Source organism: Anoplophora glabripennis, unplaced genomic scaffold, assembly GCF_000390285.2.
Source record: "Anoplophora glabripennis isolate ALB-LARVAE unplaced genomic scaffold, Agla_2.0 scaffold315, whole genome shotgun sequence".
Classification (NCBI taxonomy): domain Eukaryota; kingdom Metazoa; phylum Arthropoda; class Insecta; order Coleoptera; family Cerambycidae; genus Anoplophora; species Anoplophora glabripennis.
Window position 1 is genome coordinate 567,265 of NW_019416434.1, and position 26,861 is coordinate 594,125.

The following is a 26,861-nucleotide window of genomic DNA, read 5'->3' on the forward strand; positions in this document are numbered from 1 at the left end:
GAAGTTTCGTGAACATTATGCGATTTTAAATTTCTCGCGCATCTTTTTCATGCTCTACTTAATCACATCAGCGCCGTCTTTACGTGACCCAAGAAATGGCTCACTTTTTTTGACACAGAGTCTTTAGTCCTTGTATAAACTCCATAGTTTCTACTGTGGACTGCGCATCTTCCGGACAAGATAAGTTTGGCTAACTTTATATAAATTGAACAGAAAGAAAATAACCTGTTGGGTCAGGTTAAGTGGAGTTTGATGAATTTGTCCCAAAAAAATACATTGAGAAGAATATTCTACAGATTTAGATAGAACATTTCTAATGAAACGTTTAGTATTTTATTTTTAGTTTTCTTTTGTAGAATACATTGCTCACAAGTAAAAATTTAAAAGCTGTGATAATATTGGTAAGAGTAAAATCGTCAGATAAAATTATTTATTTACTTATACCATAGTACTGGAAAAACTAAACATCGTTCTTTTTTCGGAACTTGTAGGTGCTCAGAAAGTACTTAAAAAGAATCCCGAAATAGAAGCCTATGACGGTATTCACCTTGATTGCAGCTGCCAGCAAAAGAGAAGGTGTTTGAAAATTATACACCTTGTTTTGTCAAAACTAATTGTAAGAGAATGTATGTTAAAAAAGTTATCTACATCTATCCTTAACTAGAATAAAAATTCATTTTTTGATGTTTGTCTATCATGCAACAAATGTATTTCATCACATAAATGCCATAAATGGCCTTCCTATTGGCCTTCAAAATAGTCAAATACATCCCCCTTCAATTGCTTATTGACTGCAAAATGACGTCGTATGAGGTGTTTCTTCAAATTCTGAATAAAAAAAAGTAAAACAGAGTTAAATCTGAACAATACGGTGAACATATTGTAATTCAATATATTTTGGTCAATAGCCGTACGCAATTTTGTTACCCTATAACGCAGCAGAGTTATTATACTGCCCTATTTCATAGGAAGCCAAAAACCTATGAATGTAGATATATTGCATGGACCCAAGTCTCATCACCTGTCATTATCTTAGATAAGAAGTTAGAGTCTGTCTACGCAACCTAACAATTTCAAACGACAATCTTCGAGAAATATTGATTCCACTTCTCTGCAAACATCAGAATTCTACTTCTTGGGCCACCTTCAATGGACTCTTGGTCCCATCGAAACCGAAACAGTTTCGGATAATATTTTGCTTTAAATTATGATAGATTTTCGTCCTCGTATACTACAATCACTCATTTGTAAATATTTTTAGAGCTTTTCCGTTCTTTTGTTAAAGTTTTGAAGATATTACGATTTCACAAAACCCATTTTTTGTTGAGCAACATCATAAAATACAAACTAATGAAAAAATTGCAGACCCTGGGGCAAGAAGGGGATCGGCAACAATATGTAGCCGCCATAAGATGTTTTTTCGTCAGTATTTTAGCGTCTAATTTAGGGTGATATATGTGTAATCATATAAATAACGATCATATGCCCAAAATATTACTTGTAGTCCAAGAATGGAATACATGTATGTTTTTATTTACTTTTTTATTCTTAAATTTATATTTGATAGAAGAAATTGATAAGTCGTAGTCCATATAGAGTTATTTATTAGATCGAGAAAAAAACCTTTTTTTCATATTTTAAGAGCAATAAACATGTTACTTTAATTCTTTCCACAATTTTTATCACAGAAATACGGTTGGATGTGTCAACTTGTCAATTTACAGGGTGATTGTGGGTACATTTAGCTGTAAAAATTCCTCTCAACATTAGTCATTTTAAATTTTTCTTCAACAACCATGATAGATCCTTGTAGAGAATTTATTCAAGTTTTCAAAATCAAAAAAATTTCGTGTGTCCATGGAGTTGAAAAATATTTTTTTTTCTCGCGCGCCGTATTTCTTTTGATACCTCGATAATCACTGCTCAAAAAAAATTATGTCAGAAGATCTTGAAACTAGAAACTTTAAACTTCAAAACGATTTTATTTTTATCTCGACACGATCATTTTTCACTGAGATAGGTACATCGAGAAACTTAAAGTAAAATTTGATACCTAGGTATTAAAATGAACCTAAATTTAAACCAGAAATTAACACTTTATCATTTTTAAACCGCAGAACGCAAGGAACACAATAAACAGACAAGTAAAAGTTTAACAATACGTTTTTCCTTGGCACCTTAATTAAAATACAATAAACCGACTGTATAATCATAGTGTGGTACTGGTTATTTTCATTTTTACGTCTCGTGTCTCCCATAATTTCAACACAAGTGAGGAGCAATTCTCTGCAGAATAAGTTATTTTCATATGAGGTGCACACAAAGTTGGTAAAATGATATTGCATGTAATCCCATGACTGCAAGGAATAACTAGTCGTATTTGTTTTATAGCGTTAAATATTTTTATTAGCTACACGCTCTCACGCGCTCTACATCTCCGCTGCGGTCTGTGGTTGCTTTTTCTAAAAATTTCATATTATTTAACACCTCACCTCACAATGTAGTGTACTTTGGAAAAATTCATAGAAACAATGCAACCAGGACTGAGAAGTGGGATAAATATAGCCTCCTTCATTTAAATTCAGATAAAAAATACTGAAGTGAAATATATCAATGTAACGGTTACTATACAATTATTGCATTCTATAAATAAAAATCCTACAATGTATTCATTCACTACTACAAATTGCAATGTAGATTAATTTAATAACAGTTCAAAACACTTAATTATATATCTATTAGTTCCTCATGGTAACAATAATTATAAAAATTAACTACATAACTACAGGCACCCAATATGATTGCAACGCAAAGATTAATTAAACAAACAATAATTATACTCAACAAGCATTGTATTTATACAGTGTGTCTCCGGATAGGGTACCGCACTCTTGTAAACTTTTCTAGTGTTGATTTTTCGAGAAAATGTTATTCTTGATAAAAAATTTTGATTATCTTGGGAAACCAAGGACAGTAATCAAATATGCAAAAAAACATACAGAACGCCCAAAAAATGTCAAAAGGTGAAATTGCCTTTAATTTTTGTTTTCATTAAGTTCTTCGAGAATTCAAGAAATGCCTAAATATGGTGTTTAGTCAGAAAATAATAATAATCACATTTTGCAAATAGAAAGACGCCGCAATTTTTAACTATCTTGCATACCATATAATTCCCATAGATATTTTCTTATCAATGTCAAAGTCAACATATTTATTTTTATTAACTGCCCACCGAATAATTTTTATTAATAATGCTAACCCTGTCGCAACAAAATCTTGTGAAGTGTTACGGAATCGATAATGTTTGGTATCAATATGCAATACAAATTTTTAATGAAATGTATCCAAATGTAACTGTAACTCATAGAGCAGTTCGCAAGCTAATTATAAAATTCGATATAAAGAATATTAAAAAGATAAAAAAAAAGAATACAATGATAACAATGATACCGTTGTAGTTATGGACTTTGTACAAGACAATCCAAAAGTGTCACTCAGGAAAAGGTTAGAAAACATAGAATAAAATCTATCCATGCAAACCAGCGTTTAATCATAAATTGCTTGATAGAGATGATGGTTGTAGTTTGGACTTTTGTTTAACAATGGTCGAGAATCTGATTGAAAGCATATTCTTTCATCACAATATTTTATTTACTGACGAATAACATTCACAATTAATAGCGTCGTTTCTTCTCAAAATTGTACATACTGGGCTAAAGATATTCAAAATTTTCGGAGGATAACTAATACCTAGTCAAAATTTTAAAAAGTAAATGTCTGGAATAATGTATCATAAGATAATTATTGGTCCTTACTTTTTGGAAGAAAATCTTAATCAAAATTTGTAAGTATTTAAAAATTATTAATAATTTTGTTTTGGCAGAACTAGAAAGAGTAAATTTAGAGTTCAGAAGAAAACTAATATTTAGCAAGATGGATGCCCTGCAGACTCCACACTTCTGGTGAGAAACTGGCTTGACATTCAGTTCCCGAACAAGTGGATCGGGATCTGTGGACCAATAACTTGGCATGCACGGGCAACCAACTTCCACCTATTAGATTTGTTGAGCCGAAACGAGTAGGCTCTAATGCGTCACTTGTTAATAAAAAGTAAATAAGTCAAAGAAAAATATATAACATCTTGTCAAGATACGTCTGTATAGTTCATTCTAAAATATACAAGTTTTATAAAGATACAGTCCACTTCATTCCATTCATTCATCAACCACAAAACAAGATTATTTCTTATGGGGATACCTAAAACAAATAATATATTCAAACGATTTTGACGATAATATTGACTTACTTAAGAAAAAAATTTAGGAAGCTGTTGCACCATAAACGAAGAAATGATCTCGTCTGTGTACAAGGAATTTAGAAAAGGATTAGAAAAATGTGTATTACTTGGAAGTTTATACTTAAGTTGAATAGGACTTGCTTGGTTCTTGCTGTTAATTCCAGTTCAAATTTGTTATTTCTATTTTTTAATTAGAAAAGCTACTTTTATTTGGTTTGCAGGCTACCGTGGCAGTTGTTAATGGTAGAATAATTTCCGGGCCGGTTGCCACGTCATCGGTGTTTAGGTTTCTTGACGTTTCGAGAGACATATCGCCCTTTTAAAAAACTCGAAAACTATCATATAAGGAAGAGAATGATATGTCTCTCGAAAGGTCAAGAAACCTAAACCGACGACGTGGCAACCAATCCGGAAATTGTTCTACCAAGCTATTTTTATATTATATTAAATTTAAAATAAAGTTTACTTATTTTTTAGATATTTAAAAATCGCGTCTCCTTATTTGCAAAATGTGATTATTCTTCTTTTTTAACTAAACCCCGTATTTAAGCATTTCTTGAATTCTCAAGCAACTTTGTTAACTACAGTTTTTAACGAAAACAAAAATTAAAGGCACTTCGCCTAGGGAAAATTTCACATTTTGAAAATTTTTGAACGTCCTGCATGTTTTATTATATACTTGATTACTGTCCATGACTTCCCAAGATAAGCAAAACTTTTTATCAAGAATAATTTTTTCTCAAAAAAAAAAAGTATACAAGAGTGCGGTACACACTGTATGTAGACTACTATTTTCTAAGTTACAAAAAAACTTTTATAAAAAATCATTTAAATTTTTTGCTTAAAATAATGCTTTCCTAGTTAAAAAATGTCTACAAAAATTATTTTTATTTCCATTGTTTTTATATGTCCGAGATATGTATTTTGTGCATATGTTACTGAAAAAATACATAGGAATTAGTTTATATTTTCTGCACTATACGAATCTTTAAGACTACAAAAAGTAACTTAAACTGAATTATCTCACCATCAAAATGACGTTGGTTTCAAACCACAACTTGCAGAATTGTTTAGATATTGTAACAGATTATCTCAGAGACAATTTTTGTAGGAAATGTCAAAAGATCCATTTCCTGCTGTTTGTAAATGACCGTGAAATAGACATGATTACTTTGAAGTGGTCAGTGGTTTATAAAACATTTCAGGGAAATATAATACACATATAATTTTTATATATTTGTTTACTCACTAATGTTCTTTCTGAAAACATTTCGTTTTAAAATTTTCACATGCATATTTTTGTGTGGTTTTATTAGCATGCTTTTAGATAAAATTATGTTTGCGTTGGATTAAACCTAATTAATAAATACTTGCATTTCATTGTATTCATTTTCTTTGTTTAAAGGTAGGTACAGGATATTTTTAAGCTTGTTACAATTACAGGGGTGGTTACTTGGATCAGTTTAGGTCAAAAAAGGTTAGAGGTATATAGCCACTGATATACTTAGGGTGTTGAAAATAAAAAAAAATACATATCACATTATTTCAAGTAAGTCTCAAGATGTTTTAATTAGACTGATGGAACATGATCTCCTGATTCAACTAATTAAAGCAGAAATTCGCTTTTAACAAATGTCGACCAGTGGCTAAAATAACGGGAGGTAGTGCACTGAAAATCCTAGAACTTATATAAGTATCAGTTAGTTTTTTGGGAAATTGATCAATTCATTATACTTCAAAAAAATATATACATATTTTCATTTTACTCCAAAAACAAGTCATATTCGAGTTAAAATATACTGTTCTAAACTTAAAAAGAATTTAACAAACAGTTGAATAAACTGGAGATATCTCCAAAATTATTCGTACTGGAAAAAGTATTTACAGAAATTATTGTAGTTTTCAATAAAACAAATATCAAAAGTGCAAAATATTTAAAATATTTAAGGTAACTTTTTTGGAATTTTCACGATTGAACTGCATTTAAAATGAAATTTTGAACAAATAATTCATATACCAACATTTTTTTTAATAAAGAATTTTTGGAGATATGTCAAATTTATTGTGAAAATTCAGTGATTTTCCAAATAAAATGGACATCTTTTTTCTGTGAAATATAATTAACGAACCAAATGCCTCGAAATTATGGTTTCCATTGACAATGTCCTCTCTGTATTTCCATTCCTAGATTAGGTATACATTTATATACCAATTTAGTAAAGTGTATTTAATTAGTTAATCCCCTAGATCGAGTTTTATAGATGTGCATAAAATATTTTCAGAGAAATTTGCAAAAATAAGAAAATTATTTTAAATTTCAACATCCTCGAAAATCGGAGCCTTTAGATCCTTGATTTATTAAAAACTTTCTGACCTAATATTATCAAAAATTATCCAACATGCCCTTGAAACTGAGTAGTTTTACAGTTTTTAACTGTATTTTCAGAAGTATATCCTTAGAAAATTTCAGATTCAAAAGTTTGTTATTCGAAACAAAGACAGACAATGTCACTTCCATATTTGAAAACGAGATAAACTATAAACTCCACAGATATTATCTAGACACACATAAATAATAATTATATATCTGATTATATCGTATATACAGGGTGGCTTTAAAACATCTGGGCAAACTTCTACCACATATTTCTGTGACTAAAATATGATGGTTTAACCCAAGCTACCTTAGTCTAAAATTTGAGTTTCGAGATACATCGTGTTGAAGAATATCTTCAACACGATAGTAAATACATATAAATTGGTACATAGGAATTTTCTGGCACGAGAAATTGAAATCTGTCCTCGAATTTGCCGTAAATTATTAGAGGGCACCACTAATGAATAAACCTAATGTATTTTGCAACTACTAGGTTTATCTTTTCTTAAATAGAAATGATCTTATACTATAATTTTACTTTCAAATAAATCAATCATATATCAAGAATATTTTAATTTAAATACAAATAAAATGTTGTTTCTATGCAAGGCAATTATGTAAAAAGTTACTAAGAAAAGTTAATTACAGTAAAAAAAGTGAATGCAAAATTGTAACAGTGAGCCAAAAAAGGATTCATATAGAAATACTGGAAAAATTGAGGTATAACTACTGCCGGCAGTTTATCTGCAGTAAGTCATTGTCATCAGATCGGTTTGTACCTATTATGCAAACATGTGGTAAACATTTTATTTACATTGCGCCTTACGAGAAGTTACTAATTTGATGTCATTTCCTAATCAGACAGATAGATGTGTCGCCATCAACTGATGATGTCAGATATTGCTTTGTTAATTTTAAGAAAAAACATAAGCCCACACGATTTTATTGATGAGAAAATGTCACAGTCATATATCAGCCCTGGATGTTTATATGGCTTATATTTGTCGCTTTCTCACCAATATTATGTAACGTGTAGTTTTCCTTGAGAACTAGGTCTTTTATTTATTTGTTATGGTACCTTCTATAAATAAAAATATGTCATGTTTCATGTGACAAATTTTGGGATAAATTTTTAAATATTAACTTAATTTTCACCCTGTTTCAAAAATGAAATTTTTTATCGATTGAAGGTATACCCTAGCCGTCAAAATATTGCCACCGTAATATCTTCGTTGCTATTAGAAATACAGCTTTGAATTATTGGACGTACGTAAAATGAAACTAGGACTAAAATTTATCTTGTCGCCACCTGTAGATATACCTATAGCTTTGAATCCACCCACAAGTCAACTTTTTTATTTTGTTCAAACAATAACCAGATAATCGTATAAAAAAAATAAGAAATAAAATTTCTAATAATGGCAGTATTAAAAGATTGCTTAAAATTTTGATATATATAAAATAAATGAAAAAACACCCAGTCACTTTCTATTACCTTTAATAGAAAATTTATTCTATTTTCAGGATATCATGCATCGTTTGACATTCTTTAGATAGAATTTTTATCCGAAAATTGAAATTAGAAGCCATATTTTTAATTTGAAAATTCTACCACATAAAAAAAAATTAAATATTTATTTCGCCAACAGAAGTTAATTTTAGAAATTTAGTTTTACGTAACTCGAAATATCTCACACTCAGGAAACAGATTCGATATTTTATTATATATCTTGTAACATACAGGGAACACCAGGAAACGACACTATCGATATCTCGGAAAGTACTGATCCGATAAATCTGAAAATTTGACAACCTAGCAAATTCAGTAGTTCCAATACAGCTAAAATATTTAAAACATTATGGCACTTCCAGTTATATCGGAAGTCGACATTAACTTTCTTATTTCAAATGGGACACCCTATATATTATTGCGTTTTCGCGTTCTACGCGAAATTTGAGGATCACTTTATTAAATATTCTTCATAATTAGGTGTTATAGATTTAGAGATATTGTTAAGAAAAAAATTTGACAGATGTAAGGGTCCGAGGAGATGCTAGTAACTCTTTTCAGGAGCGTGATATAAAGTGGATTTTTGGTACCTGTCAACAGCATAGGTAACACTACATTTTGGTATACTAACGAATTAAAAAATTTAATACCAGGTGTTTCATTTTTGCTGTTACATTTTGATAAATTCAAATAACTTTGTTAATTTAAATGGAACACCCTGTATTTTTTTACTCTATCGTATACAGAATGAAATTTCCTTTCAAGCCATATAAACATTGTTAGGGTTGCTATTACTACTTTTAGGGATATTTGCAATTTTCTATTTTTTGGATAGTTTTTCTATTAGACCAAATTGGCCATGACCTGAAGCACTCCAAAAACAATTAAAATAACTTAACATTTGTCAAATTATTGTTGTGTCTGTAATAATTTTTGCCGAAAATTTAAATACAAATGCCTGTCAAATTTTTTATTTAAAAATTAACATTTCAAAATCTATAACTCCCAGGTATAGGGAATATTTAATAAAGTGACCCTCAAATTTCACGTAGAATCCAAAAATGCAATATATGTGTATAGGGTGTCCCATTTAAAATAAGAGTTATAACCGGGAAACTTCTAAATATTTTAACTATGTTGGACCTACTGCCTTTGCTAGGTTACCAAATTTTCAGATTTATCAGATCAGTATTTTTCGAGATATCGATAGTGGTAATTCCTGGTGGGACACCCTGTATAGTAGATAAATACTTATATACATATATGTATACGTACATTCTCTGTGTGCTTATTTTTTGAAAAATGTTAGTCTTAAAATTCCCAAAAGATACATCATAAATATATCTATGTTGTGAAAAAAATACGGGCTCACGTGCTTACTTAGTAAATTTCATTAATTCGCATTTATCTGCATACCTCAATAGGCTGTGACATACCGATGAACTGAAAAAATAAATTGCTACATAGAAAAAAGTGTGGATGGATAAAAGCTGTAGAAAATTTTTTAGAATTTCTAAAGTTGCACAAACAATTCAACATCGTACTAGAGATATTGGCCCAGAGTGAGTTGTTTACATGTGACACCCAACACAATTTTACACATAGATATTAGTCTTTCTATTACAGGGACATATACAGGGTAGCCCATCGAAAACGTACCGCAAGGCATTACAGGGTAGTAATGAACTTTTCGGCAAAATCCAAAAACAGGTCAAATTTGTTTCTGAGGGGGACAACTTTTGGCTCAAAAACCATACCAAAATCCCCTAAGTGGGGGTGCTATCCCCCAAATTTTTTTAAATGGGAATGGGGGTCAAGTGGGGGGTCATTAGAAAGGGCTTTTAATTCTCTATACATCGATTCTTACTTTTTGAAAATCGATCCATTATTTTAGAAAATATGCAGCTTTGAAAATACGAACAATATTTTTGACGAGAAATGCGAAAATCGATTTAATTTTACTTCAAAACTTACGGTATTAGCTTGGTAAATTCCTTCAAAAGAATTCGCTGTTTTTTTTTCTGATTTGCGAATTCTTTAGCCTGATTTTGGTGAGCAAAAAATTGTCCGCTTTTTGTTTCGTATTTAGATAGGCCACAAGAAGTTGCTAGATAACTGTCTTGTGACTTGTAGTTGAAGAGTACCAATACTGCCGAGTCTTTTAAATTGATTAATTATGGTGTACTCAATTCCAGAAAGAGTAGAAATTATTGAGCTTTTTTTCAAAAACAATGAATGCGGAAATCGGGTCGCCGAACTGTTCAACCAACGGCATCCTGAGAAACATGCGTCTGGAAAAATTGTTCGCGAATTGGTGGCCAAATTTCGCGAAACTGGCTCCGTTCATAACAAAAAGAGGCAGGTTGAAAATCCGGTACTAAATGAACCTACGGAAATAGCGGTATTGGGGCAAGTGGCAATGGATAGTACGCTGAGTACAATGCAATTGGCTACTGCGACAGGAGTGAGTCGTACAAGTGTCCAACGAATATTAAAAAAATACAAATTCCATCCTTATAAGATTCGGCTAGTGCAAGAGCTAAATGAAGACGATTTTGATCGTCGTTTGCAATTTTGCGAAATAATGACTGAACGAGCGATAAACGATAATTTCCTCTTTAATGTGTGTTTTTCGGACGAGTGTACGTTCTTCTTGAATGGTTTAGTGAATCGCCATAATTGTCGTTACTGGGCTGATACCAATCCAAGGATTTTCCATGAGACACACTCCCAACACCCCCAGAAGTTGAATGTATGGGCAGGTATTTTTGGAAATTCCATTGTAGGTCCTTTTTTCCTTCCTGGAAATTTGACAGGCGATATGTACTTGGATTTACTACAAAATGTCATCGACCCAGCTCTAACAAATATCATAGAGGACGACCCTGCTTACAATGAACACGAACTGATTTTCCAGCAAGACGGAGCTCCTCCACATTACTCGCTCAATGTGCGCAATTACCTAAATGAGACGTTTCCAGGACGCTGGATAGGACGAAGAGGTGCAATTGAGTGGCCCCCTCGGTCACCCGACTTAAATCCTTTAGATTTCTTTCTCTGGGGGCACATTAAAAGCAAAGTTTACAGCACTCCACCTGATACCTTGGAAGATCTGCGAGGACGAATCATTAATGTATGTCGCGAAGTAACACCGCAAGTGCTCCAGAATGTTCGACAACGGTTTGAAGACAACCTGTATCATTGTATGCAAGTTGGCGGACAACATTTTCAGCATTTACTTGACTAATACCGTAAGTTTTGAAGTAAAATTAAATCGATTTTCGCATTTCTCGTCAAAAATATTGTTCGTATTTTCAAAGCTGCATATTTTCTAAAATAATGAATCGATTTTCAAAAAGTAAGAATCGATGTATAGAGAATTAAAAGCCCTTTCTAATGACCCTCCACTTGACCCCCATTCCCATTTGAAAAAATTTAGGGGATAGCACCCCCACTTAGGGGGTTGAAGATTTTGGTATGCTTTTTGAGCCAAAAGTTGTCCCCCTCAGAAACAAATTTGACCTACTTTTGGATTTTGCCGAAAAGTTCTTTACTACCCTGTAATGCCTTGCGGTACGTTTTCGATGGGCTACCCTGTATATTGTGGTGGATCTATCACTAACAGTAAGGAAAATATGGGTAAAAGAATGTGCTTTAAGCCTAATGTGCTAAAGAGAGATAATTAGTAGTTGCTTGGCAAATAAGCCTCTGTCTACTGCATTGCTCTTAAAACATATCTCTCAGAACCGTAATCATGGGTTTTGAAAATTGAAAAAGAGGGGCTCAACTAAATTCATATACTACATAGCTAAACTACTTCATGTTTTCAAATATTTCAAGGGGGGTCGAGTCTCTCAGCCTCCTCGCAGTCGGCCTATGCTCTGAACCATTTCTCGTTTATTATTAAAGATAAATCCAATGACCTCTATGCGACTGTAATGATAAGAAGTATTCTATTTCAATATGTTAAAATATACATTACATTTTATATAAAAAACCTTGTTAGTATTAAATCTTGATAAACCTAATAGGAGTTTAATAATTGCATTAAAATAAAAGAAAATAAAAATTAAGTCAGGCCCTCGGCAGTGTGTCTTGCAACGCCAAGTAACAAAAGCTTTAATTAAAACCATCTGCTAAAACAATTTAAAGCCTTGTATTAATTGTCACGAATTTTTAATACTAAAATGGTGCTCTACATATTTTATGACTTTATGCAAACATATCACAGCCCAAAATAAACAAGAGCTTGTAGTGGTCGTAAATTAACATTAAATAAATAGCAACTAGTCATTATTATGTTGTAAAATAAATCTATTTGTTTACTAGATTGCGTTTAAGATCAATGAAACTACATCTGCATAGATATTCAACGATAATGTATGTAAATCTATGAATTTCATGCTGGCGCCACACAGTCATCTCTAATTTTTCTTGCTTATACAAAACTACAACTTCTTCACTGAAGTTGATATTTTAAGGCGGTTAAATCAACACTTCGTTTACGGCAAGTCAATAACGCCGCCTACGATTATTGAATAAATGAACTGTCAACAGAGGAATACTTTCCCAGACACCGTACTTTCAAACTTTTCATGTAAATATTGGACAGATAAATGTTTTGTCTAATTCTGTGTTTATTAACGAAATCCCTGAGCTCCAACACTTTGGTGTATTAAAAATAAACCGAGTGCGTACAGACATGCCCGTTTAAAAAGTTTATTTGACTTATTACAGAAAAGTAGTTCATATTTGTTTGGCGAGGTAAAAATAACTGCTGCACAGACTAAACTAAATATTAAGAATTCATTGAGATCTGCTTTATAAAATCTTATTGAAGTAAGTCTGTAACACTTTTAAGAAGCGTACTTGTTTTTACACTGATACAATTTATTTTCCAAGAATACCTGCATAGGCCTGCGATTATGAAAAAGATTTATACTCCTTGAATCTATTTTCGAATGTTAATTTACCTGACGGACCTGATGTTTCTATTATTTGTGTAAGGAGCTGTTATCCATAGAAGTAAACAGCAAACATCCCAACATATATCTTGTTTTAAAATTACCTGAAACAAAAATAAAGTATATTAGCTTCAATACAAGATTCGATTTTATTGAAATAAGTTCGTGAGAGTTAGCGCCTTAAAAGGGAATCGACGAGCATAAAAATATTCCATGAAATTAGCAAAATAAGCAAATATACTGAAACAATTATAAATACACGAAATTTAATGATTCTAATTTGGTAAATATCTATAACGTTGATTAGCATATGTAAACACTCCAAAGATAAGCCAATATTTGTCAAAATTTCTGACAGGTCTGTGCTAAATTCATAATTATATTGCGAAAAATAAGCAGATCACGGATATTTAATCTATATATTTACCTTGATTTCTGAATACTGTAAAGGGTGTCCCAAAATTCAAGCAAGAAGTAATTTTAATAGAAAACAGATTTTTATATAAGAATTTGCATAAATGCGGTCGAATTTCTTTCATACAGCGCCAAGTTTCCTGTTCCAAGGCGTGGATGGTCGTGGACTTGTTGGTATAAACCTTAGACTTAATTCTGATCAACAAAACAGGAAATTACACGACCAGGTAAGGACTCATGCAGTAATTGAATCGTTTCTTGGGCTATATGGCATATGGCATATCTTACAATTGAGGGCCAAAAACTGGATAATATTGTCGCGATTGCGAGTACCATTTACTGTTATTGCTTGACCAGCCACATTTTCAAAGAAAAATGGTCCGATGATGCCTGCAGCCCAAAATCTGCACGAAACAGTGATACGTTGTGGATGCATTTGTTTCGTGGATTTTTTGAACCCCAAATGTGATAATTTCGTCAATTAATGAAGCCATCAAGATGAAAATGAGCCTCATGGCTGAAGATGGTTTTGTCCGAAAAATCAGTATCTACTTGTTGTTTCATAATCCATTCAACGAACTCTCTTCCTTCGCTCTGAATGGTCAGTAGGCTTCAGTTCTTGAGTCAATTGAACTTTGTAAGCAGGAAGATGTAAATCTTTCGTGAGAATACGCTATAGAGAGCTTCTTAAAATGTCCAATTCTTGACCACGGTGCCGAATCGATGTTCCTGGACTCTCAGCAACGCTCTCACGAACTGCTGTAATGTTTTGTGTTGAAGTATAGCCAGAGTGTTTAAGATCACTAATTGATCCAGTTTCCCCTGAATTTTTCAATTAATCTCATCACATTTGATGAAGTTAAATCACTATTCCGACCATATTTTGTAAATAAATTGCGACCTGTACCTGCCATACCTTAATTACTTTTAAAATATTGCTCAAAAATGAAAACGATGAGTTGTTCTTTCGTGTAGTGCTCCAATTTTAATAACCCTGAACTGTCAGCTGTCACGCTCTTGTTTTCGTTAAACGCATAAATGACGTAAAATTCAAATCTTGCGTAAATTTTGGGACACCCAATATATGAAGAAATTCCTAAGTTAAATAGTGATTTTTTTAAACAATGATGCAATAATTACTGCTACTTGCAAAATATGATTTCTGTTAGACATTTTAATGAATCTGTATGTCTTCCGCCAAATTATCGCAGATATTTTTGTTAATATAATCAAATGTTAATTAGTATTAATTTGGAAATGGAAATATAGCAATATCAGTTTCATGTGATCCTCTTCAGTTTCGTTCTCTTAAATACTGTGGACTATACGAGCAGGAACACCTACTTTTAAATGAAATAATACGTTCATGTGGAAAACATTAAACCGTTTAAAATTTCACATCCCAATGCATTTTATATTTTCGTACCTACTACATAAAGGAGGTAAGGTGCACTTCTTATCCTGTTGAGAAGAGAGATATATTTTAATTTATTAAGTATACGTCTACAAAATACTTCAAATATAAAATATTTTTTTTACTAGAGAGTAAAATTGAAATAATTTCAACGAGGATAAGGACGTGTAACCACATATTGAATATGTGGTGTAACTATCTGGAATTTGAGAAAGACATGTAAAAATCCAGATTAGCTCAGCTAGTGACTTCATATCATTGGCCGGGACGCCATGGGCTAGTGCACATAGTAGTTATAAATACAGACAAGGAAGTTTAATCAACACCTTCAGCGTTTCTTCTGAAGAAGTGAGCAATATGTCCCAATAAGTCTAAACTGATAACGTGGCAGTCACTCATTTTATTCTAATTTATCAACAATTAGAGGTACCTACGAAGGCATGCTGAAAAGTAATGCCTCCGACTTTCTGCAATTAGAGGGCTTTGAATTGTAGCATGTAACATGGCTGTGCGTAACGTAACTATGTCGGTGCGCGAGAAACAAGCGTACTGTAATCGAGTTTGTAACCGCAGAAAACGCGCCTCCAATTGAAATCCATAGAAGAATAAAAGCTGTGTACGGTGATGATTGTATCGACATCAGTATTGTTCGAAACAGAGGAGATTGAACATCTGTCAAGAATTTCTTTTGCGTTTTGAGCACGAGGGATTCCTTAACAACATTGTGACAGGTGATGAAAGATGGGTTCACCATTTTGACCCCGAAAACAAAAGAGCATCAATGGAGTTCCGCCATAAAGGATAATCGACACCAAAAAAGTTCAAACCCATGCCATCAGCAGGAGAAGTCATGCTCGCAGTGTTCTGAGATGTTCAAGGTGTGGTGCATTTGAAATTCATGCCTAAAGGCACCACCATACAATACCTGCAAGGTATTGCGAGACCCTCAGAAAATTGAAAGCACGAACGCTGCGATATCTGCAACAATCCGACGCCTTGGGTTCACTATCATCAATCATCCTCCATACAATCCCGACTTGGCCTTCTCCAATTTTCATCTGTTTCCAAAACTTAACGAATACCTTCCAGGAGTTTACTTTGATAGTGACGAAGCGGTGCAAGCAGAGGTGAGGTTGTGTCAATAAAGTCAAACTACATTGACGGTATCAACAAACCGGTCTCTCGTTGGGAGAAATGTCTTCGTCGCCAGGGTGACTACGTTGAGAAATAAATATGTAGACATGAAGAATAAAGATATAGAATGTTAATAAAGTTTGTTTTATTTAAGAAGCTTTAAGAGTTTTCACATAAAAAATTCGGAGGCTACTTTTCAGCACGCCTTCATAATTATTATAGAAATAGTGACTCCATCTGTCTGACTATATTTCTTACAAATAAGGACGACTTTGTGAACATTTTCTTTATTATATTGATGTTTAACAAACTTTTTGTACTGTCATAATTTTAAACTATTAATTGTGAACAGTTGTACTGTACAAAGTCTTATATACAGAGCCTTCGTAAATTATTACAAGCCACGTGACCAGTAATTCTGTTTGGAACAGTAATTTTATTTCCGTCATGTTGGCAATTGAATTTCAGTAAAATTAAAATAATAAAATTAAGATTACATGAAAACACAACATTTTGTTTCACCGGTTGGTGATTGATGTAATTATGTCGAGCGTAGACGCAACGGTTTGTCATTGTTCATTGTAAACGAATCGTTAATATTGGTGTCACTAAGATCTAGGAATTTTTAGTTGACAGTACTAGTCGAGCAATGTTGGGTTGCTTACGTGGCTTGCAATCATTTATGAAGGCTCTGTAGTAGAAATTATCCACCCATTTTTGGTAAATGACGATATTATTCAACGTCAGATATATCTTTTAATAGTTAAAATCACTTAAGCCCCATCAAACCCCTCCCTGTCATCTTTGAAGGATAGTAGGTTTAGGAAAAAATATTACTTTTCTGTTACCTATTTATGACTAGAGGACATGGCTTTGAAACTTTGTCTCCACATTAGAGAGTACGACATTATGAAGCGTCAAGACTTTAAATAGAAACTAGAGACCAGCAACAGCTATGCCCGTATCTCATCGCTATGGCCACGCAAATGCTAAACAACGAATCCTGTCTCTAGTTTCTAGTCTCTAGCTCATGAAGCTGCTACAGTCGGGCGTCAAAACTTCAAAAGCAGATAAATGCTCGAGATATAATTTGCCGCTATGTGATTTAATTAAGGCAATGTTTCGCTTGACATATACAGTATGTCCGCAGATTGAGTTTTCAAGAGGACAAATGGACCAAAAATTGAAAAATACGAAAAAGAAAGCATTCTTGATAAAAGTTTTTGCTTGTCTGGAAAATACAAATTACCATAATGAACTTCAATTTTGTTGTACAGGGTGAGTCAAAAATAAAAAAATTTTATTTTGCATAAATGTAAACATACCTACCTTACTTCGCAAAATAGAAAAAGAGGCATTCTTGATAAAAGTTTTTGCTTGAAAAATAAATAAGAGTGACGCTATCAAAAATTTAATTTTTTGTACAGGGAACAAAGTACAAAACTAAAATACGTCTTATTCAAGTATGATTTTTAAATACGAACAAAATTACAACAATTAAGCTAAAAAAAAGTAAACAAAGCAATATAATGAAGATCTCAAATTTCAAAAACGCCGATCCCATATTGAATATATTTTTCTAATTGCTTCCTTAGATTTCTGATTTCTGGGATATGGGAACGGACAGCCTGGGTAATTCTGCCTTTTAGTATTTCAATATTATTTTTGGTATTGGAGTATATAAATAATTTGTTTTAAACGGCCCCATAGAAACATATCGGCCATGGTTTAGTCAGGGCTCCTTGGGGGGCACAAAATTGGACCATTTCTACCAATCCATCTTGGACCAAATCTATGATTAAGCCACTCTGTTACCTCACGAGCACAATGTGCTGAACGACCATCCTATTGACAATACATTTTTTGGCGAAATTTAATGGTAAATTTTCGAGTTCATCCCTAAAAAATGTATCAAGCATTTCTAGGTACTCTGATTAGAGGTGTGCTAGAGAATACTTAATTAAGTTTTTGATAACGTGACTCTTAATAATTTTTCAAGCAAAAACTTTTATCAAGAATGTCTTTTTTTGTATTGTGCAAAATAAGGTATGTTTACTCTTACTCAAAACAACATTTTCGTCGTTTTCGTCATGGTAATTCGTATTTTCCAAACAAGCAAAAACTTTTATCAAGAATGCCTTTTTTGTATCTTTCACTTTTTGGTCAATTTGTCCTCTCGTAAACTCAAGCCACGGACATACTGTATATGCCGCGGGCGAGCTCATCGAAACAATGCCTAATAGTCCAGGCTGTATCGTCGCTCCTGCTAGGAACATGATTCTCATTCGATTTTTTTTCATAATATTACTAAAGAAATGACCCTTGAAACATATCCGCATGTTGCCAGACGTTACTAATGGTCAAAAATTGTTTAAACTATTTTTTTTAAATAAATTCGTAATTTTCGATTTTTTCGCTCGAAATAAATTTTCTTTGGCTTTTTTGGGTATCCTGAACAAAAAAGTTCCTATGCAACTTTTCTCAAAAATCTACCGTTTCCGATATTAACGATTTTTTGTTCGAAAAAAACGCGATTTTAACCATTTTCAACGTCAATAAACTATATTAAAAACTGCAATTTTTAGTGTTGCCAAAATTCGTGAAGACTTGTTTTTTTATTGCTAATAAGGCACGCACCGCGTTTCTCGGACGTTCTTGGTCGCCTCCGTATACTGCGTCTCTCTCGTACTCACTCGAAGTATATACTCTACGCCTACAACTACATTATATAACTTATAAATAATTGAATTACGTAGTTTTTCATTGATTTTCCAAACACGTACCTGACATTACTATTTTTTAGTTTTTCTTTACCATAAGTATTTGTAATTAATATCCTAACAAAATTATCAAATTGTTTTTCATGACAATGATTAAAAAGATTTAAGTTAATTGATTTAATCGAGTATATGCTATATTCCAACAAAATATATAACATTTAATTTAAAGTAGCAATAGTTTGGTTTGTTATTAACATTATTTATTTATTAAATAGTTTATTAATATCAAAAAAGAACAAACATACCGGTCAATATTGAGCGATACAAGTAGATCTGAGCAGATCTTTAGTTATAGGCGTAGAGTATATACTTCGAGTCAGTACGAGAGAGACGCAGTATATGGAGGCGGCCAAGAGCGGCCGAGAAACGCGGCGCGCGCCTTATTAACAATAAAAAACAAGTCTTCAGAATAAAATATGCCGGCGTAACTCTTCGGATTTTTGTTAAGGGATGTTCAAATATTATTTAAGAATTTTGGCAGCACTAAAAATTGCAATTTTTAATATAGTTTATTGACGTTGAAAATGGTTAAAATTGCGTTTTTTCGAACAAAAAATCGTTAATATTTCGAAAACAGTAGATTTTAGAGAAAAGTTGCATAGGAACATTTTTGTTCAGGATACCCCAAAAAGACCAGCAAAAAACTCGAAAATTACGAATTTGTTTTAAAAAAAATTGTTTAAACAATTTTTGACCATTAGTAACGTCTGGCAACATGCGGATATGTTTCAAGGGTAATTTTTTTAGTAAGAATATGAAAGAAATCGAATGAGAATCATGTTCCTAGCGGGAGAGATACAGCCTGGACTATAAAGGTGTGTGTGGGCTGACACCCGCGGCTGCCGCACAGCGCCTGACACAAGCGGCTGACGCCAAAATACCCCATTTCCTGTGAAGCGTTACTCGCGAGTGATCTATCTTCAAAATAGTAGCATTTTCTAGGTTAAAATGTGCGAAAATAAATAGAAATTGTTATTGTATTTGCTATTGGAAGCGAAGAAATTAAGAACGAAAAATTTTACTGCTAAGCATGTACAAAGCCAATGCACAGTTTCATCCTTTATTTAAAAATAGAACTAACGAAAGCTTTTTTTCAAACATTAATAAATAGACATTTATTGAAAGATGAAGAGGCAAGGCTATTTTCCAACCCATTCCACCAATGTTTCACCTTCCTCTGTAGTAAATAAAACTTTGGACATTGTACAAGCACTAGTTTCACAACCTGCGGCTGTCGCTCGACTGTGAGTAGAGTAGTGCCACAGCGTCTTTAGCCGCCAGCGGTTGACGCTTGCGTCTGACACTCGAAAAGAAACGGACAAATGAATTGGCACATGAGCAGTACTAGGCTATACAGATGGGTAACGCAGCAAAATTTCCTGCACTGATACACTAACTCAAGCGCACACTTGTGCGTTAACCCACTGCGTTAACTCAATTGCGTTATAACGCAATATCGGTTCAACTGGCGGATGACGCACCTAGCGCAGCGGTGTCATCGTATCACCATTCGCCACTACACCACCCGACGCGTGACTCGCTACACAGCTTCATCAGCTCAGCTCACTGCTCAGTGCTGTGACGCAGGATAATCTTGAAAAAATATAACTGAAAAAATATCTCAAATAGTATTCCTAAATTATAATTTAAATAACAAATACTGATTTAAATAACAAGAACACTATATTTTTACATAATTTATATTTGTTATCTTTTTTATAGTTAGTATTTTGAGAATTGCCTATATTTTTTGTTATGTTTTTATGTGTTTTAAATTTTATTCTGAACCAAAGAAGGTTCTAGTTAATTATTTTTGTATAAAAGAATTATTATTTTGTTTATGTTTTTCAATAAAAGTTAAAAATTAAAATGCATAATTTTTCACATAACTGCAATTAAAAATTTTAAATAACGCAGGCATCGTCTACACCCCTCGTACTCGCTTTTATATTTTACACAACACGCAGAGACAGTGACAAACATATGATGACAATCCCAACCCCCAAGTATATATTCCATTTTATCATAGTAGTCATGTTATTTCATACGTCACGCTATTTGTCGTCCTATAATATTATTTTCAAAGGTATTAATCCTAATATAACGTTTTTACATTATTTTGGTAGATCGGATATACATATTACACTGTGTTCTTTTCTTCTCAAATTCTTGGTTTTGTAAATAGCCAATCTTTGACGTTCGGCTTTGTCTGTCGGGGAACGGCGCATGACTCCGTGCTTGAGTCAAAAGTGTAAGTGCGCCGTGCGGTGTCGCGGTGTCGGTGTAACTCAATTGCGTTAACGCAATAATAATTTTGGTACCAGTGCAGTGGCGCAGCCATTGCTTCAGCGCAATAACGCAACGCAGTACTGAGTTACCCATCTCTACTAGGCTAGGCGTCAGATGCTGTGCGGCAGCCGCAGGAGTCAGACGCGCTATAGGAAACGCACCTTTAAGCAATCGTTAAACTATACGCTAAAAGCACCTGATATAGATTCATCACACAAGCAAAACCATCCTTCAGTATTTCGACACGACACAGTGATACGAGGTACGCGTTGCCTCATAGAGATCTCCTTGACGCATCATAACGTGATTTTTAATAAACTGTACATGATCCAATTAATTTCTTCTGTATGTCAAAGAAGGCCAATTTATAACCAAAGCCATCCAGTATATGTTCCGTTTCATATCTTTTATGCAATTTAATTATCATCACTTTATTATGCTTTTGGATTACCTATAATGAAAGGGGCTAATGCTAATGTTCATCAGAAGTTTATTTTTCATTTTCACTTTAACTATTCTAATTGTTAATCGACACCAGTCTACTATGAAAACTTTTGCACTACTATATTAAAAAAACACCACAGAAATGAGACAATCCTCAAATCCAAAGCCAAAGGCTGTGCAAAATGGGGCTACACTTGAAAAAACGCGGACAAGCACCCATTATCCATCCGCATTGCCAGTGCCGGCGCCAGGGATCGAACCCGGACCAGAATAGGAAGTCTGGCCTAGAAATGCTTGCCACCGCACTCTCCACCCAGTACGCTACCGTGGCGACAATATGTAGTTAGATTTAAGGGTATATAATTGAAATTAGTCCAATAATTGTTTAAATGTGGAATAACTTTCTCGTACAATCAAGGACACAGTGGGAATATTTCTTTAATTCTTAAAAAAAACTGGTAATGTCCTCCGAATTACTTTATTTTCTTGTTGATGTCCTGAGCATTTCTCTTTCTGTCAGAATATAAATGTATTTTATATAAAATTATCCAGATATACGTGTATTAAAGTCCTCACCATCTGAATACCTACTTGTTTATATTTACAGCCAATGTGGCTACTACCTCAGTTTCGCATGTCTCTGGTCGCTTAGTAAGCCCCTATTTGAACCTAAATCGTCAAAGCTTCGTTAAGTAACAATACCATTTACAGGGTGTATTTTATTTTTTATTTTTTTCGAAATTAATAAAACCGGATTTCCAAAGAACAGTTTTTTTAATAGTGTGTGCAATTTTTTTAAAGTTTAAGTCAATACCAACACAAATGAAATATATCTTGATTTACTTAAGATATTTTTATTATCTGTAGATTTCATTCAATAAGTAAAGCCCAAATGTGATTTTAATTTATGAAGAACAGTTAGATCAACATTTGTAGATGTATTCTGCATACAAACAATTTTGTTCTAGAATTAATTAATCATTTCCTGAATACATATTTATTCCTCAACTGGATCGATGCATACTGTATTATTAAAAAAAGTGTTTGCTTCTGTAAATAACTTTCAAAATGATTATTTTAATTTTAATTTCAAATCTAAACATGCAGAAGCTAATACTCATAAATAAAAGCAGACACAAAAAGATTTTCATCAATTTCGCTGTCTGCGTGGACTAATTTTAGTGAAGTGAGTATGTGGCATGTTATAATTTTTATCCGTCATGATATCTGCTCTAAAGTTAGACAATCTTATAAACATTTTTTGTATATACAAACGGTTTAACGAACCGTACAGTTTATTTTATGCACATTTCTAAAATTTATTATTTTATTACTGATCCTGAGGTCTATATTTAAAATTAGCACAACTCTGTTTATTGACCATTGAGGTATTTAATTACACCCGCACGTAACGTTATTTATTTTATAAAGGCATACATAAAAATATAAATGCATAAAACATATTCTACTGTACCACCCAACAATGTTGGGAATGAATTGCTGGAGTGTTGAAAGTATAAACAATTAGTTAATGATGGTGTATACGTTACGTTAAACAATTTCCTGAGGTTTGGTACATTAACTTCAATAACAATTTCTATATACTTGAGATTCCTGACTTTGTTTACCCAAAGGCATATTATAATTTTTACGGCCTTCGGTTTGTATATTTTCGTTATAATTTATAATAGGTAAACCGGCAAGTATGTAGAAACTATATTTTATAAGCACAATTGAACCAAGTAGTAATTCTTATTTGTATTTGATGATCGGAACAAATAGACACTGAATGTTTGAAGTAAAAATTGTTTAGTATGCCTAAAATCCAAACAATACCTAATATTTGGAAAACGTCTAATGTTAGTCCGATATACCGTGCTTTCACGGGAAAACACTACATAGGAGGTGCGTCGGTCAACCTCGTGCGGCTTCGATCTCTGTGTGCGTGGCCGTGCGGCGCTGTGGCGTACGGAATCACATCTCACATCAGTCCGGTTGCAGCCAGTGTTGTTCCTGTCAGTACAAATGTACTGAAATCAGTACAATTACTATTTTTGCAGTACATCAGTACATTGATAGCGATTTTCAGTACTTTGCGGGGTTGGCTGCTTCATTTTTAAAATGTTAATAAATTCTAGTTAGTATTTTAGAATATTGGCATGTTGCCAGCATTGGACTGTTGGATGTATATACATACCTTTAAGTTCGGTCACTAAAAACCACAGAATAATTGATACCGATAGGTTGCCAGCACTGTCGTAGAATATCTGTCATGTCATGTATCATGTCAAAATAGTCAATGGAATTTGAATTTATGTAAATACGTAATAGAAATGTCCCAAATGTCTTTGTAGTTTGTATTTTAGATTAGATAATATTTGGACGCATTTTTCATTCGCTGAGTTACGGTAAGTACGTTTTTTTTTGTGACAAGTGGTTGAAGGTTAGGGTTTAATCGCAGTTTAGTAAGGAGGTGGGTTATGGGTCTTTGTTATCGTAGATATTGTTGAGGATTGTGGTTGCAGAAGGCGGTATTGAGAGCTTTGGAAGTAGTTGAAATTAAAATTTTGGTATAAAATCAGAATGGATAAGTAAGCAGAAGCGGATTTATACTTTTTAATCATTGACTAATATCGATATCTTTATCTTTATTTAGGTGGCTAATAAAAACAAAACCGCAAACAAATAATATATCCCTATCCGTTACTTCCACTACAGAAGCAGTGACCAATAAAACTGACGTAGTATTAGAGGATAGTGAGAGTGAGAGTGAAGATAATTATAGTGATGACCATACCCAAGAACAGGAAGAGGAACAAGATAATTGCAACCTTGCCCCAAAAAGTAAGAAACCATGGAACCCAAAAATCAAACCTGCTGATGTAATCAAGGAATTTTCCTGGTTAGACGATACACTGGATTATCCATTTTGTAAAATTTGTCTCACAAAAATAAGTGGGGGAAAGTTTCATTTGAAAAGGCATGAAAGTAAATCTACACATACCAGACGAGCTCGAGTTGCAAAAATGACTCCATTGGTTGAAATGTATTTACAAAAGAAAGATGTGAAATCGCTTCTCATAAAAAAGGCAGAATTAAAAATGGCTGCATTTTTGTGCGTTCATAATCTGCCGTTCCTATTACTAGATTATTTGCCTTCATTGCAAAAAAATATATTTCCGGATTCAGAAATATGCAAGAGTGTGCAAATAAAACGTAAAAAAGCAACTCAACTTGTAGTTGGTACTTTGGCCCCTCATTTTCAAAAGGAACTAATTCAAGATTTAAAAAATAATGTTTTTTCTGTAATTATTGATGAAATGACAGATATAAGCATTGAAAAATCATTAATTCTAATTGTACGATACTGGAAAAATGGTTGTGTAAAAGATAGAATTTTAGATTTAATAAAGGTGGAAGATGGAACATCAGAGGCATTATTTACATCAATTATCAAACTATTTCATGAGCATGAGATTCCATATTATAATATTATTGCATTTGCATCTGATGGCGCCAGTACGATGATGGGTAGAGTATCTGGAGTGCAAGCAAAATTTAAGGAGGTTGCTCCAAACATCTATGTTCAAGTATGCTTGTGTCACGCATTACATTTATGCTCATCTTCCGCAACAAAAAAATTACCAGATGTTATAGAGCAGTTTGTGAGGGATATATACTCCTACTTTGCACATAGTAGTAAAAGGTTGTCTGAATTAGCAGAATGTCAGGTTTTTGCTGAAGAAAGACCTCACAAAATGTTGTATGCTAGCCAGACAAGATGGTTATCTATAAAGGTATACCCATTGTTGATTCAATGTTCAAATTTTTTTAAGTAATTTTTTATTTTTAGGCGGTGGCTGATAGGATATTGGATCACTGGAACTCTCTAATATTATTTTTTCAACGTGCTGTACTAGAAGACAATCTCCCTAATGCCAGGTCAATTCTTAATGCTCTAAGGAATCCAGTTTATAAACTCTATATCCTTTTTCTTTCATATGTTTTAGACCTCATAGTAAAGGTTAATTTAGAGATGCAGTCAGAGACTTCAAAGTTTCCTATACTGCTAGAAAGAATGACTTTGTTTTACAATGTTGTAATGAAGAACTACATCAAACGTGAAACATTAAAGAGTACTTCGTTACACTTAATTAATGTGAGCCATCCACATAATTATTTAGATTTGAAATCCATATATTGTGGAGCAAAAACAGAAGCTTTCTTACAGGTTGAATCTGAGAAAGGGTCAGTTTCTGAAAAAGATGCTGAAAGTTTTCTGAAGCACGTTTTAGCTTTTTATGTTGAATTAAGTACCCAAATTAAAAATCGATTTAATTTCAGTGATAAGTATTTAATATTTGCATCAAATTTTGCTCCTACTGTTGTAAAATCACAGAAAATCCGGTCAATAGCTACATTTGTAAATTTATTTCCACAAGTGCAATGTAATATAGAAGATGTTAATACAGAATGGCAGATATTAAATGAACAAGACTTGACAAATTTTAGTAATGACATTGCTGAATTTTGGTGTGCAGTATTTAAATTAAAAAATACCTTGAACGAACCAATGTTTCCAAATTTGTCAAAGGTTGTTCAAGTAATATTAACATTACCCCACTCATCAGCAGCGGCGGAAAGGGGCTTTTCTCAGTTGTCATTAAATAAAAGTAAATTCCGTAATCGTTTGCACATAAAAACATGTGCAGCTATATTAATTGTAAAAGACTATATTAAAAATTGTACAAACAATGTTAACGACTGGGAACCTCCTCTTGCTTGTTCAAATTACAATGAATCAACACTCAGTTCAGTATCAGATGAGCACTGAGTACAGCACTCATCTGATATTGAAATTAGTGAAATCCACCTAATGTGCATTTAGGTTTAGCCACATAGGTAGAATAGAGGCAAGAATTCAAACAATACACGCTACGAAAAACTATCTTTTTCTCATCACATAAATACTGTTATTTCTGAGGCATTCAAATAATTTGGTTTTATTGTACGATGTACACGTGATTTCTCAAATTGTAATGTAATTAAGATACTTTACACATAATATGTTAGATCTAAATTGGAATATGCGGCAGTTGTTTGGGCTCAGAGCTATAATGTGTCTACGCTAACAACTTGGAGGGAATACAGCGGAAGTTTTTAAAATATTTGACATATAAAAGTGTTGCTTTTTATCCCGAGCAGGGTTTTCCACATGATGACTTGCTAAGGAGGTTT

General features: G+C 33.0%; 1 protein-coding gene across 1 annotated transcript; it reads left to right on the forward strand.

Moving 5' to 3' along the window:
* The first annotated feature begins 24,206 nt into the window (after positions 1 to 24,206).
* LOC111691524 (zinc finger protein 862-like) lies at positions 24,207 to 26,457 on the forward strand. Its single transcript, XM_023454533.1, has 3 exons — positions 24,207 to 24,214; positions 24,280 to 25,420; positions 25,477 to 26,457. Exons 1-3 carry the CDS (start codon positions 24,207 to 24,209, stop codon positions 26,455 to 26,457), a joined length of 2,130 nt encoding a protein of 709 aa, XP_023310301.1.
* Positions 26,458 to 26,861: the final 404 nt, after the last annotated feature.